We start from the raw sequence: 15,231 nt of genomic DNA, 5'->3' as shown, positions 1-15,231 counted from the left end.
CGGTCGTCGCGGTACTCCACCTCCTCACCCTCGTATGGTTCGATTGCATACCAGATCCCAGCCGCCTCCATGTTCACCCGCATGAGCATCTCCCACTCCTCATAGTTGGTGCGGGTGAGCATCGGGTACTGGACGGTGGCGTTGGCCTCCTTGACCGTGCGCTTGACGATGATCTGCGGCCTGGTTCGGCCTCGACGCGGCGTGGGGGAGAGCGATGGGCGGTGGCGTGACGGCGTGTTCGAATGCCCGCCATGTGACAGAGACCCTCCCACCATCGCGCCTTCCCTTGCCCGGCTCTGATGCCAATTGATCCAACCCGCACCGGAGTTGGTCCAGTCGCCGGAGATGAGGAAGATGAAGGCGTGAGTGATAGAGCACACCAAAGAACACACACAGACACAGAGAGCTGGATATTTTGGTGCGGCCAAAAGAACCATCGCTTTTTTCTGTTTACCACTGCTATATGTAGAGTCAATACACACAGGCCATGCCGGCCGCGCCGCGGACACCGTGCGCGCCATGCTCCGACATGAGCGGCGCCGTTCACTGCTCAGGACGTGCTCATGTCCCGTCGCGAGCTGTGCCATTCCCAGTACAGGACGCCCCCAAAAGAAACGGAAGAGTAAACAAAACAGTAAGACTCTATGCTAACTAGAACATACCAGACTTTGGGTGTGTTTGTTTTCTAGGGCCTAAAGTTTAGAGGGGTCACATCAAAGAGAATCTTACCATTTAGAAGTATTAAATAAAGTCTAATTACAAAAATAATTGCAGAACCCCAGTGCTAATTCGCGAGACGAATCTAATAAGGTATATTAGTCCATGGTTAGCGGATGATTACTGTAGCATCACTGTGGCAAATTATGGATTAATTAGGCTCATTAAATTTGTCTCGCGAATTAGCACCCAGCTGTGCAAAAAGTTTTATAAACAGATTTTATTTAATACTTCTAAATAGTAAAATTCTTTTTGATGTGATGGGTCTAAAGTTTAGAGGGTAGATTTTATTTAATACTTCTAAATAGCAAAATTCTTTTTGACGTGATGGGTCTAAAGTTTAGAGGGTAGGAAACAAACAGGGCCTTATTCATCGACAGCCGTTCCGGAACCACGATGGCGGAGGTGACGCCGACGATGATGGTCGTGCGCGGTTCCCTGAAGCACAGTTTCCCAACCACCCCGTTCTCGCCGCATCCGCCTTCTAATTCCCCTGCCGCTTCCAGCAGTGCATCCCTTCACTCGGACTCCGTCGTTATCTGCCCTTACCCTTCTCCATCCTCCGGCCGCCTCGTCTCTGTCAAACTCTACCCCGCATTTCACATCGCCCTTGAGGGAACCAATCACGGCGTTCACGAGCGATGGCAGGCCCCGGTCTTGGTCGAGATAGCGTAAGCGTAGTACACCATGAAGCTTGCAGGTTGTTGCAGGCCCCCGACTGTTTAATCCAATGATGAAGTACAGTAACTGTATTTGAATTAAAATTTGTTGAACAAGCAAGTCAAATTCTGGAGCGGCAAATAGACTAATGGCATACATGCTTTGCGACTATGAACATGTGTGAATTCGTTAGATTTGACTCTTTTTTCAAAATCTTTTTCTTCTGAAAGGTGGATTGATTTCATGTATTGTTAAAAGCCAGGGCTGCATTGATCAAGACATCTTAGAACAGCCCAGTTTGCTAGATCAGAGACTTGCGGTGTATATCTCATTATCTTTGTTCCATTCTTCTTGAACGGTTATATCTACTACCGTTTCCAATCTCTAGCATGTCACTATTTACATATATCTTGCAAGAAGACAATCTAATCTTCAGAAGCTAGAAACAGCAACTTGCTGGCTAACACTCATGGATTGCGCCAAGCCATTTCCACAGTGGCAAGGCCTCACCATGGAGCTCAGGAACGCCCTCAGCACCTCTTCTGATGCGTCCCTTCCGAGCAAACACATCACGTACTCCATCACGGCAGCGTCGCAGGGAAGCCTGATCCTGCCGTCATCACCGGCGAATCCGAACTCCTCCTGCGACAGGCTCAGGAGCTCGCCGAAGATCGCTGTGCTGAGGTACACCAGCGGGACCTCGAACCGCCGGCCGTCGGCAGAGTACACCACGCAGTGGCCCTTGCCGGCCACCGACGACGTGCTGCACGACGACCCTTGGGTTTCTTTCGCCGGCGACGTGATCCGCTTCCTCGCGAGGGCTGCCATTCTCTGCCATTTCTTCGCCATTTGAACAAGTCTCTTGGCACTGACCATGGTTGCTTCTCCTGCTTTTTTTTGAGAAAAATGTTTAGAGAAGGTGGGTGCTCAGCTTCTAGCTGTAGTGCCTAGCTTGCTGATGGGCTGATGAAGTGTTGGTGCTAAGCTGATGGATTTATAGGTGAGGGGAAAGAGAAGCATGCGGTTCAAGAGCAGCTATCTGAACAAGCTAGCAGGAGACATGCCCACGAGCTCTGAACATGCAGTGTTGCAAGAGAAAGCGACGTGATTTTGATTTGATTTCTCCCGGACCACCTGTGTTGCCCACTTGTTGGAGACACTAGTTGCATTGTGTGGATATCACAATATGCTGCCATACTGACCAGTTCTGTCCAGGAAGCATGCCTCATGAAGACCACATGTAAACTTGTTAGGATCATTTCTTTGTGATTCAATGAGATATCAAGCATTTTTCGGCCACTAGTATTGTCATTTTTCAGGATCTAAATAGGATCCTCAGATTGAAACATGTAGTCTGACGATTGTCCATTCCCATAGCACATTGCATCTGAGCAACCAGATTAGAAGTGTTCAACGGTCCAGATAAATTGCCCGAAAGCTTCATATCACTTCTTCAATTTGTGGTCTGCAAATTTCCTATCACCATTCTTTGGGAATTTGCAGGTCTGACCCTTCTGTATGAAAAACACGTGTTGAAATGGAGTACACAGGCATAGCCGCGTAGGAGAGGCTAACAAACAAGTGGTACTCCAAATTTATCCAATCTCGGTCAGTGGACTTCCACTGCATTTTACCAAAATGGGATCCCCGTAGCCAAATCATCTTCAGATGACAGCTACCTGACGAACCTAAGTTTCCAAACTCTTGAAGTCTCAACAATGGACACCAAACAAAAAGGAGTCCTACCATGAAAAGCATCTGCTCTGCCAATATCTGATGGCACTACAGCTACCTGAATTAGCCTGGCCCTCAAACTTCACGTTGGCCCCAATTAACATGGGGACCTTGTGCCTCCTCCCTGCTATACTGAGCACGGCTGCAACGTGTAGTGTCTGATCCAACCACCGAAAGAGCACTACAGCTTGCTACGGCATGCACCAAACGCTTGGCCCCATCAGAATCTGATCCAAAACATAGGCACGTACCGTACTCATGGCCTTGTCCCTTGCAGGTTGCAGCCTTGCCAATCATCCAATTCTAACATGACTGGGTGACTTGTTCTTTCCTTCATCTATATATTCATGGTCAAGTGCCCTCCAAACACCATCACTTGCAGCTTCGCAAACAAAGCCTTGCAAACTCAATTCAGAGCTCTCTGGTTTCCAGCCAAGAACGGAACAACCAACCATGATGAAGGCCAACAGGATTGCTCAGCTGGCCAAGAAGTGGCAGAGGATGGCAGCGTTGCGGCTCTCCTTGGGGGTGGCAGTGGAAGCTGATGAGTGCTGCACCTCCATGGCCAGCAAGGGCCACTGCGTGGTGTACACTGCCGACAAGAGGTTCGAGGTTCCACTGGCATATCTCGGCACACCGGTCTTCGCAGTGCTCCTGCAGATATCCCAGGAGGAGTTTGGCTTCGTGAGCGATGGCCGATGGGTGGATCTCACTTCCTTGTGGTGCCGCAGTCATGGAGTATGCCATGTGCCTGCTCAGGAGAGGTTCCTCTGCAGAGCTAGAGAAGGCATTCCTGAATACCATGGTAGCATCATGCCACTATGCAAGCTGTGTGGCACCATCTGTAGGAATTAGCCATCAGGTCGCTGTTTGCAGTTCCTGGATGGGTGTAAAATAGCTTGGTATAGGCAGTAGGAATTAGGCGGAGAAACTGTTATGCATAGACCATTGATCCTGCAAGCAATTAAGGAAGATGGCAATGTAGCAAGTTAGTGGCATTATTCATGTTGATTGAATGTATGTTACAATAAGGTGATAAGTTACTAATCACATTTTGGTACTTACAATGAGGCAACATGTTTCTTCCGTGCAGTCTCAGGACTTCGCATTAAATAGGTTACTGAATGTGGCACAACGCAGGAAGCAGGAACAAGTCATGATTGGCATTCCTCAATTCTACTGAGCCAAACCATGCCAGTGTGTAAGGGTGCAAATTGGTGACCCTTAGGTGCACCTCCAACCCTCTTTAGTTCAAATATTTGTGCTAATTTTCTAAAATTGGATCTTATTTTGGAGAAGTAGCACAAAAGTTTGAACTAAAGAGGGTTGGAGGTGCACCTAAGGCTCACCAATTTGCACCCCTACCAGTGTGCGACAAGCCCTTGACCCTGAATCCCTGGTGAAATCACAAATGGTTAAGGAAGCTGAGTTCTAGAGGAAGACCAGTGTGTGATATTTAACCAAGATGAAAATGTAAAGCAGTAGGATTATCAGGCTTGAAAAATTGAAATGTTCAGGAAAATAGTTGGGACAATTAAGCCCAAGACTTCCTGATCTGCAAATTTATTATGCTGTATGCACATTGTCTTCTGGAAATACATATAAACTACCTGAAAAAAACACAGCCTTGCACAGAGACTTACTATGCTACTGATTCATGCATTGATTGAGGCATTAAGCAAAATATCATCCATCTCCCTTCCCTCAACCCTCCATATGGCTGTGTCCAGAATCCAGATGTGCTAGGCCCATGGTCTGGGTGCACTCCCAGCTCTTGTATCCTGAGTACTGCTCTCATCTCAATCCTACTTTCACTTTTGCAGCATACCATAGCCTCATGCTGATACAACATATGCAGACATAATGGCCTAATGGGTATATACAGTGATGGGAAATAGTTTTCTTAGACAAAAATGTGGTTGTTCTGATAAAATGCTATTAGGATTCTTGGACTAAATGTGTTGACAATCAATCTTCGCTGAATCATTTTAACTGTATAGAAGATTGGTGTCCTGCAAATGCTCAAGCCAATTGTGCCAGCATGAGCTCAGGACTTGCCAGATCAACAGTGAGATATGGTACTGTCCGGCCTGTTGCTGAAACAAATTAAGGCATTTGTGGACATGGTGTAATCACTTAATGGCATTAATCTTTATGTTTCATACAAGCAAGTAAAACTGATCGAGTTTGCCTGTTAGAATTCTCACCAGAGCGACATGGAGAGCCGACGGAAGAAGCACTCAAGCGGACGACGTTAGCGCCGGACTTGACGCCACCGCCCACCGGCAAGCGGTCAACATAGTGCAGCAGTGGGCCCAGTGGCACACGACGAGCCAGCACAGGGAGGTGGCCTCTTCCACCGCCGATCTCGCGGCAGCAGGTCGCTGGGGCCGCCCACGCCAAGCAGCAAGCACGCCGCGGACGCGCGAGGGGCCTCTCCGCCAGCGCGCGGTCCCTGGACGAGGCGTCCTCCGATTCCCCGTGTGGGAACGGCGTCTTGAAGTTGTGGGCTGCCCTGGGTGCCTTCGCTGAGGACGTCGCCGGGCGGATCTTCAACAGAAACGGCGGCGAACGGCGGCGAGGGGCGGCGGACCTTTTACGAGAACCCTCCTAGAACGGATCCAAACATGTACATAAACACCCTTATATTTGCATATACCCCCCTAAAATGGGTCACGATTAATAATCGCGATCCGATTATTTTCACGTACCCCCTAAAATGGATCGCGATTAATAAATCGCGATCTTATTCGGATCGCGATTAATAATCGCGATCCAACTTTTTGCATAAAACCCCCTGGTTCGGTCTTCCTCCGACGGTCTCCCTGCTCGTCTTCCTCGCCGGCGGCGTTCCTCAACCACAATGGCGGAGGCGACGCATCACACTGATGACATGTTCGTGCGCGGTTCCTTGACTTGGAAACACCCCCTTCTCTCTCATCTGCCTTCCAATTCTCCGGCGCGACTCCACTGGGCCTCCATCGTCACTGACCCTTACACGATCCCCTGCATCCTCCCCTCACATTCTCCGTCCGGCCACCGTCCCTGGCCAATTCAACGCCGCATCGAGCTCTAGGCCCCCTATGTCACCAACCAGGCCACCACGGCGTTTACGAGATATGCCAGGTCACCGTCGTGGTCGAAGTTTCTGGTGAATTCGTTAGTTCTTTTACTCTCTTCGACTTCGAAATCGGTTTCAGTTTAAGGTGCTTGATTTCACTTCTTTGTCAAACGCTAGAACTGCATTGGTCAAAACATCGTAGAACAGCACAGATTGCTAGATCAAACAACTTGCAGTGTATATCTCTGTTCCATTTCTTTTCGAACAACCGTATCGAGTTTCAATTCCAATCTCGCACCGACGACGTGCTGCACAGTGACCCTTCGGTTTCTTTCGCTGGCGATGTGATCCGCTTCCTCGCGAGGGCCGCCATTCTCTGCCACTTCTTTGCCATTTGAACAAGTCTCTTGGCACTGACCATGGTTGCTTCTCCTGCTGTTGTGGCTAAATGTTCAGAGAGAGAACTTCAGCTTGTATCGGGTGGAGTTCAGCTACTAGCTGTGGTGCTCAGCTTGCTGATGGACTGATGAAGTGTTGGTGCTGAGGCTGATGGAGTGAGGGGACACGGAAGCATGCTGTTCAAGCGGAGCTCTCAACTAAGGCTGGCAGGAGACAATCCTAATCACGTGAGGATGAGATCGGGACTCTCCCTGATTCCGTTGCTATAAGTCAGGGAGGTTTGTTGCCTGATCTCAGTCCTATATATTTTGTACCCTTGCCTACGCAGGCATCTATTACAATCTATCCAACGTGATTACTTTGCTATCAGCTCTGAACATTCAACATTGCAAGAGAAAGCAATGTGATTTTGATTGGATTTACCTGGGTCATCTGTGTTGCCACTTGGTGGCACTGCATCAATAATTCAGTCTGTAGTTCTTTAAGATACACAGCCTTTTGCACTGTTTGCTTGTAACATATCCAATATGATGTAAAAGAGTTCTGTACAGGATATCTGAAATGAAAGATTAGAAAAACTTAGCATATCTCATCTTAATATCTGATTGAAGTGCCATTAACCATGAAATATCACTAAGCCATGAGCGTTGAAAAGAAAAATCAGACGTCAGACAACAAAAGTTTAAAGCACAGCCTACAAGATTAGAGGCAGACTTCAAAGGTGTGTTTCTATAACAATAAAAGAGCTAACATAAAATCCCTGAAACTCTGTATTATTAATGAATAGATCGTTTCACAAATTAGCAGCTACTCTAGCTCTTCAATAATGATTACCAATCCAGGACTCTTGAACAGAGCAAACCTTTCACTTCGGAAACAAAATAATTTAGTTGTCTATTCTGGATAATATTCATCAAGAATATGATCCAGGTGCTGACAGAAACAGCCACAACAGATAAATCGTGTACAGGATCCCAGTACAGCAAGAAAGTTCAATCGCCACTAGAGTTTGACTGAATCCATAAAACAATGGTTGCAGAAGAAACCTCCAATCGAACACAAATTTGGCCACATGCTCCTACTTGCATGGTTGCTGGTCCAGCAAGGAAAAAGGTAGGACGACTCTATGGACAGTAGACCACAGAAATATTGAAATAAGAACACCGAACAAAAGATAAGAAGTAACTAATAAAGATGTTAATCCACCAGCATAGACATCCGGCTAATGTAAGACCCTGAAGCTGTTAGGCAAATGAAAAGTAGGCCAAACACACAGAAAAGTCGTCTTCCTGAATCTCTACATCAATATGTTGAATTTACCCGAAAGAAAATAATGAAGTGTGTTCTTACATTAGTTGAAGCAGTAGAAATAGCATGGGAAATGAAGAAGCATAAATTTTGGACCTTTTCGATTGGATATTTATCATTATACAGTAAATCTCAAATAATTCTTGATAAAAAAATTTAGTACCCATCTGCAATATTAATGCCAATGAAACCAGATACAAGTGTAGAACCAAGCAGCAGGAAACTGTGTACCATAATGGAAGGATGAGGCTGACATAAATGATAAATAGACTGGACTGAGAAAAAGTTTAATAGAGTGGACCCAAAGTGTACCAATAGGCTAAGAAGAAAAATAAGCATCAAACTCAATCATACAGAGCAAGATGGCAACATCTAGGAAGATAAAGTCCATGGCTTTGTCTCTTGCCAACTAGCCATACTGATGCCTACACCCATTGGACGTACCTTATGGCTCTATTGCTCCCTTGCTAATTGCTATCCTATAAGTACATGAAACTAGCGCATATCATCTTCACAACCCGTAAAAAACTGAAGCAACAGCACAGTGCACCAAAAGCTTATCTCATAGAATTACAACATGATACATCCGAAGAGGCTAGTTCAACTGGCAAAGAAGTGGCAACATATGGCAGCCCTTGGGAGGAGGAGGCTGACAACAATCACTGCAACCAAAGATGGCAACCTATACTGCGCATCAGCCATAGCAAACAAAGGCCACTGCATCGTCTACACAGCTGATGGTAAGCGATTTGAGGTCCCTTTGGTGTATCTTAATACAGACGTTTTTGGGGAGCTCCTGAGGATGTCTGAGGATGAGTTTGGGTTCACAAGTGAAGACAGGATCACGGTGCCTTGTGAGGCAGCAGTGATGGAGTATGTGATGTGCTTGCTTAGGAGAAAGCCCTCAGAAGAGGTGGAAAGGGCAGTCCTTAGCTCTGTTGTAAGGCCATGCAACTACATGAGTAGCATGACCACGGTTTCCAAGGGTCTTAGCCAGTCACTATCTATATTTTAGTTGATGAGAGGGTTGTATGTAGTTTTCATGTTATGCAATATGTACATAACTGTACATACCCTAGTAAACAAGGATACAATTAGAAATTTGCAGATATACGATACAGTCAGGCTGTTGACTTCACTCGACAATTTCAGATCCCAGTTTTAGCAAATCTTTTGAAGGTTCTGATGAAAGAAGAATGCTAATATTTCCCTCTTCATTTTCTGCAGCAATTTTACAAACATGTTAAATGTTATTCTGTTGAGAGTAATATGTAAAATAGGTCCCACTGATATCCACAATATATATGGTAGCTTCCACACTTCACCTGATTAAAATGGAAAACATTAAACCAACTATACTCCAGCAAGTTGTATGGCAATAAGCAATAACCTACAAGGACAACTGTTTATCCACAACCATTCTATTCAAAATGGTTGGCATGAGAATTGAGAATGCATCTTGCATTACAGCAGTAAATAGTAGTAGCTTTCAGTGGATGAGCTTTATCATCCAGGAAGCAACGATGGTCACGAGCGTGGGCACAATTTTCTCACCCTTATCCGATAGGGATCAAGAATTCTCTAAACATATTTGACTGGAAAATTACTGGAAGGGTCCACCAAAAGTGCTACACTGAAAAGACTAGAATGACAACTAGATTAAAAATAACGTAAGTGACGGGATCACTGTCGTCCTCTACTCAAGTAATCATTATTAGCAGTTCAGCACTGTACAGATACACAACACACGAGTGCACATACACCATGGAGAAGCACAATCAATACAAAATGGCCGGACTAGAGATACCGTGCCTTACTGCCTTCCATTGGGGTGATTTGTATAGAAAATAAGTAAGCTCATAAAGGAGATGTACAGAAATAAGATAGATAAGATAATTATTATAAAGATAGTTGGCATCAGGTGTGCAGATTAACATACGATATATGATGCAGTAAGCCTCAACGCAGAAGAACATGTATGCCTATAGAACCAGTTATCAATTTAGATACGACAAGATTCATGTGCTCTAAAAGCCTATACTGGCCATCCTTACATGTTGAGTCCATACATTAGGCATTTGCTTAAATCTGTCAACAAGATGGCAGGCGCAGAAACAAAAGAAAATAGTCACATTTCTCACTCACAATGATCCTAAATTCAAAAAATGTTCACATCTAAATTAAAGAACCTAGAATTCTACTCCAGCTAAACAAGACATGCAACAAAGTCAAAGAATGCAGTTACCTCAATGCCAAAGAAAAAAAACATGTTGAGTCAAAAGCTATTAACTTACTATTACCAACTTAAACATGCATGTTGTGCGTAGCAAACATAAAGAAGGCAAGGACAAAAGTGATTGAACATTAACATCATATCAGTTTTGCGTATTTAAAAAGTTACAGGATAAAGAAGCTCAGTCCTAAAGGGAAATTACCAGGAAGCAGCCAGTTTAATTAACATCTTATCAACACTTATTGGTTGTTACACACCTATTGACGTAAGGTCTTCACCATGAGTCACGAGAACAACACTACTGACCCAAAGAAACATATGACCCAAGGAACTTACACGCGCATCCTCAAATGGAGACTTCTGACTTAGCAGATTCCAGGGAACGGAGTGGTGCCAGCAGAGCACCTTATCGGAATGCCACGCTTGGTATGAAATCGATGACTGATGAAACTATAACCAAGCATCAGGGAACTGATAATCACTGGAGGATAAGACTGTGACACAATATTCCGCCGGAATTCAGAAAAACGGAGAGGACTGTGACAGACTGACAGGACAGATTGGCCGGGTTGAGGTAACGCAGCAAGCAGGCAACGAATTCAACCAGTCATCATCGCATCAACCATCGAAGCCTCAAATACTGACCAGCGCGGGGATAAAGCGCGGGGTCTTGCCACTTGTCGATGGGGACAACACGACTAATACATGGGGATTCAATTCAAGCAACATGAGTCGACGAGCAGGAGCAGGCTACCAAATGTGCCTGTAACCAATTGAAGACGCGGAGATCAGGACCGGAGCACGGGGATGAGAAACTAAAGACGCGGCGAGCAAAGGCCTACCTTACGCCCCGTTCGGTTGCTAAACTTTAGCTCCGTCGCATCGAATAGAATCTTATGATAAAAATAAGTATTAAATAAAATTTATTTATAAAACTATTTCGTAGATGGGTGCTAATTCGCGAGATAAATTTAATAATCCTAATTAATCTATAATTTATAACAGTGATGCTACAGTAACCATACGCTGATCATGAATTAATATATCTTATTAGATTCGTTTCGCTAATTAGTTAAGAGTTCTGCAATTAGTTTTGTACTTAGATTTTATTTAATATTTTTAAATAAAAAAAGATTTATATGATAGGACGGAACCGAACACGCTTGGACAGGTAGCTTCGAATACCACGGAAGTGAAGAACAAGACCGTACCATCATCGAGCTTGACGAGGACCGGCCACCACTACGACTTCCGCGCGCGCGCGCCGGCAACGGCCGGTTCCGTGTGCGTGGGAAGGGGATGGGATGGGTGGTGTCCCTCCGAAACGGCCAGCGTGGGCCGTCACGGGCTGCGTACGCGTTGGAGGACCCGGCCCATGAGGGAACTGGATGCTGATTTTGTCTTCCTTTTCTCACAAACTCAAATTTTACATGGACACATATCATTGCATCGTCTATCCGTTTATATTCTTTGTAATTTTTTCATGCACTTTTTGCACAGAAGAATAGGATGGGGTGCGATCATTAGGTACATTCTCCTACATGCAAAACGACAAACAGTAGAGGACATGCTATGTGTACGAGAAAATAAAAAGGCATCGGAAAACGGTTTAGCCTGCTTCATCTTTATGCTAGTTCCCTCCCTTCTATGTTCACCGCGATCTTGTTGTCATCGTCATGGCATTTTCATGACGACATGCCGCTTGCCACCGTGATAACAAGTCCACAACATGTTGACATCGCGTCTCTCCGCCATCCTAGTTTAATATATTTTTACATATGCTTAGTTAAGCTAGAAATTTTGACTTAGAACAACTAAAATGACCTACATCTTGAGTACATTCAAACTATACAGACCTTTCATTGATTAGCCACATGGTGTTTCGAAGGATGTTGCCACCGGCCTTCACTATGAAATCTAGTTTTTTTTCCCCTTACTCTTCTGAAGCTCCTTTAGATGGTCTAATCTGTCCCCCAACAAGATTTGTCTTGTCTCCATTTTTTTTCGTGTGCAAGTTGTACATGTTGCCGTAACCTCCAAACACAAAACTGACTGCTAGTTTGAATTTGAAAAAATAGGGGGGAAAATAGGCCAAAAACTGATCGCGCATGCCTTCCAACGCACAGCATCACGTTCGTGGCCATCTCCATGCCACGCCATCCTATCCCAGCCAAACCCAAACTACTCGCCCAACGCGGCACCGCCAACGAACGACCAACAAACCTGGCGCATCCCATGGGACCAGCCCGCCGTGCCCTCCGCACATTCGCCAGCCGGCGCACTGCCGCTTAATCCTCCGCCCCGCTCGCAACCGGCGTCGGAATCCGGCGCGCCTCCGACCGACCGGCGATATGCAACCCATCAAGTGCGACAGCACCGTGAAGAACGTGGCGCTGGACACGCTGTTCCTCATCGTCCTCCAGGCCGCCGTCGTCATCGCGCTCGGCAAGTTCATCCACCTCGGCCTCCGCCGCCACAACCTGCCCAGCGCCACCTCCCAGATCCTGGTACGCGGCACGCGAATAATGGCGCCGGTTCTCGAATTGACCAGATGCGGATGCGTGGACGCCGCTGCTGATCATTCGCGTTCGATTCTAATTTGCAGGCGGGGATCATCGTGGGGAGCCTGGGCCTGCACGACATGATCGTGCACGTCGACGTCGCGAACGCGGAGGACACCTACGGTGGCTACGTGTCGGAGGCGCGCATCTTCTACATGTTCTACGTCGGGCTGGAGGCGGACGTCGCCGCGCTGTGGAACGACATCCGCCGGGCCACCATCTTCACGTACGCCAGCGTCGCCACCTGCCTGCTCCTCGCGGCCTTCGTCTCCGGCGGCATGTACGGCAGCATGATGCACACCCCGGTCAGGTCGCCCGAGCTGCTGGCCGCGGTGCTCATGCTGTCCATCGCCGACACCGCCTCCGTCGACGTCTCGCGGATGGCCAGCGAGATGAGGCTCACGGCCACGCCCAGCGGTCGGCTCGTCGTCGCCACGGCGATCGCGACCAACATCATCTGCATCGTCGGCGAGGGGGTCTTCTCGTGCATGAAGCTCGCCTCCACCCGGATCCTGGACTACAGCGCCCCGCAGCGGCTGGGGCTGGGCATCCTCTCACTCGTCAAGGTGGGCGTCGCGGTGCTGCTGCTCCAGCCGGTGGTGGCGCTCATCAACCGGCGCAACGCGGGGCGGCACCGCGTCGGGAACTGGGAGCTGGTGCTGCTGCTCGTCGCCGTGCACTTCATCGGCAACTTCCCGCAGCGCGTGGGGTTCGACGGGATGCCGGTGAGCCTCCTGCTGGGGCTGGCGTTCCCGAGGGAAGGGCCCGTGGCGAGGAGCATCATGGACGCGCTCGAGTACCCGCTCCACGCCCTGGTGCTGCCCTTCTATTTCGGCGCCATGGGGATGCGACTAAACTTCAGCGCCATGTCGGGCGCCATCCTGGTCCCCGCGATCCTCCTCACGCTGCTCGGCCTCATCGGCAAGTGCGCCGGCACCATGGGCGCCGCCAGGTTCCTCAAGATCCCGGCCACCGACGCCCTCCGCTTCGGCGTCCTGCTCAACATGAAGGGCCACGTCAACATGATCGACATGAACCTCGCCAGTTCCGAAGGGGTGAGGCATTCTTCGTGTTTCGTCATGCATGCGTGTAAGATTGATGTAACGACGCAAGCCAACTGAGCAAGATGGACATGGCTGGCTGTGTACGTGCGTGCAGATCTGGGCGGAGCAGGCGCTGATGGCGATGGTCGTCGGCAGCATGATCAGCACCATCATCGCCGGGCCGGTGTTCGCCGTGGTGTTCCGCAAGGAGAAGGAAGCGTACGAGTGCAGCCACCAGGCGCTGGAAGACATGGCCCCGGACCAGGAGCTGCGCATGCTCGCTTGCGTGCACGGCCCGCACGGCGCGCCGGGCATGCTCAGCCTGCTCGAGCTGCTGGGGAGCAAGCCCCGCGAGCAGCCCGCCATCCACGTCATCCATTTCTACGACGTCGCGCGCAAGAACGCCGCCCCCAGGCAGTACCACAGGCGGGTCCAGGACAGCGAGCACAAGCTCATGGACCGCCGCAAGGAAGCCACCACGCAGGTGAATTGGGCCGTCGACGTGTTCACCTGCGCCACCGGCCTCGTCATCCGCCAGGTCGACGCCGGCGACCGCGGCAGCGCGGCGAACGCCAAGACCGTCCGCCGCTGGACGGAGGACGTCCGCCCTGGCATCCTGCTGCTTCCCTACCACAGAGAGCAGCACTACGACGGCACCATGGTCTGCCGGCGCGAGGAGCGCCGCCACCTCAACGTCAAGGTGCTAGAGCGCGCGCCGTGCACCGCGGCCATCCTCGCCGACCGCCCGTTCCGGAGATGCGGCACCAGCCTCCAGCTGCCGACCAAGATATCCACAAGCACGGAGGCCGCGGGGAACCAGCAGGGCGACGAGAAGGTGACGATCCACATCGCTGCCGTCTTCCTCGGCGGCCCGGATGACCGCGAGGCCGTGGCCCTCGCCTGCCGCCTCGCCAAGAACGACTCAGTCCGCCTGACAGTCGTCCGCTTCGTGCTCTGTGGAAACACGCGCGAGCACGACCGCCTGGCGACGACGAGCCCGGACATCGACGGGGAGGTGTCGGTGGTGGTCCAAGACACGGACGAGGAGTGCGTGTCGGCGTTCCACCGCGAGTACGTTGCGAGGGAGCGCGCGGCGTACGCGGAGAAGGCGGTGACGGGGCCCATGGACGTGGTGGAGGCGCTGCGCGGGATGGCCGGCGCGTTCGCTTTGGTGGTGGCGGGGCGCGGCGGGCGGCAGCCGGCGGAGCTGGTGGTGGGTCTGGAAGGGTGGACGGAGTGCGCCGAGGTGGGCCCGATCGGGGAGATCCTGGCCTCGGACCCGTCGCTGGAGATGGGCTCCGTGCTTGTCGTGCAGCAGAAGACAGCGCCCCCGTTCCACCTGGACCTGCCGGAGCCTGCGCCGACGCCGGCAACCTGACACAGTGCGAAATGCAGAACGGATCTCACAAAGAAAACTCCGAGAAAAAATTAGTTGTGTATACGTAGATGATTGGTAGAAGACTAGATCAAATTTTTGCATGTAACAAGAACAGTGTAAAATCTAACACCCCCCCC

The 15,231-nt window shown here is 49.3% G+C and overlaps 2 protein-coding genes and 1 long non-coding RNA gene across 4 annotated transcripts; 1 reads left to right on the top strand and 2 right to left on the bottom strand.

Moving 5' to 3' along the window:
- Positions 1-1,674: 1,674 nt before the first annotated feature.
- On the bottom strand, positions 1,675-3,547 carry LOC112883220 (auxin-responsive protein SAUR36-like). The gene has a single exon (XM_025948492.1). The coding sequence runs from the start codon at positions 2,251-2,253 to the stop codon at positions 1,810-1,812; it is 444 nt and encodes a 147-aa protein (XP_025804277.1). The 5' UTR covers positions 2,254-3,547; the 3' UTR covers positions 1,675-1,809.
- Positions 3,548-3,752: 205 nt separating this feature from the next.
- On the bottom strand, positions 3,753-5,767 carry LOC112883222. Of its 2 annotated transcripts, none has more exons than XR_003226778.1 (3): positions 5,319-5,767; positions 4,177-4,507; positions 3,753-4,065 (listed from the first exon to the last, which is right to left on the bottom strand). It is a non-coding gene; the product is annotated as an uncharacterized LOC112883222 (long non-coding RNA). The 2 variants fall into 2 exon arrangements; XR_003226777.1 differs by lacking the exon at positions 5,319-5,767 and adding an exon at positions 4,755-5,303.
- Positions 5,768-12,371: 6,604 nt separating this feature from the next.
- On the top strand, positions 12,372-15,219 carry LOC112882583 (cation/H(+) antiporter 15-like). Its single transcript, XM_025947664.1, has 3 exons — positions 12,372-12,619; positions 12,718-13,728; positions 13,832-15,219. The coding sequence occupies exons 1-3, from the start codon at positions 12,464-12,466 to the stop codon at positions 15,092-15,094; spliced, it is 2,430 nt and encodes an 809-aa protein (XP_025803449.1). The 5' UTR covers positions 12,372-12,463; the 3' UTR covers positions 15,095-15,219.
- The last annotated feature ends 12 nt before the right edge of the window (positions 15,220-15,231 follow it).

The sequence above is a fragment of the Panicum hallii genome, chromosome 2 (assembly GCF_002211085.1).
Source record: "Panicum hallii strain FIL2 chromosome 2, PHallii_v3.1, whole genome shotgun sequence".
Lineage (NCBI taxonomy): Eukaryota > Viridiplantae > Streptophyta > Magnoliopsida > Poales > Poaceae > Panicum > Panicum hallii.
The sequence above is the reverse complement of the archived record's forward strand: the minus strand, read 5'-3'. Positions and strand labels throughout refer to the sequence as shown.

Excerpts from the sequence above, each read along its gene's own strand:
- LOC112883220 (XM_025948492.1), bottom strand. The coding sequence starts at position 2,253 with ATGGTCAGTGCCAAGAGACTTGTTCAAATGGCGAAGAAATGGCAGAGA.
- LOC112882583 (XM_025947664.1), top strand. The coding sequence starts at position 12,464 with ATGCAACCCATCAAGTGCGACAGCACCGTGAAGAACGTGGCGCTGGAC. Across the intron at positions 12,620-12,717 it reads GCGCCACCTCCCAGATCCTG|GCGGGGATCATCGTGGGGAG; the intron begins GTACGCGGCACG and ends TCTAATTTGCAG. Across the intron at positions 13,729-13,831 it reads ACCTCGCCAGTTCCGAAGGG|ATCTGGGCGGAGCAGGCGCT; the intron begins GTGAGGCATTCT and ends ACGTGCGTGCAG.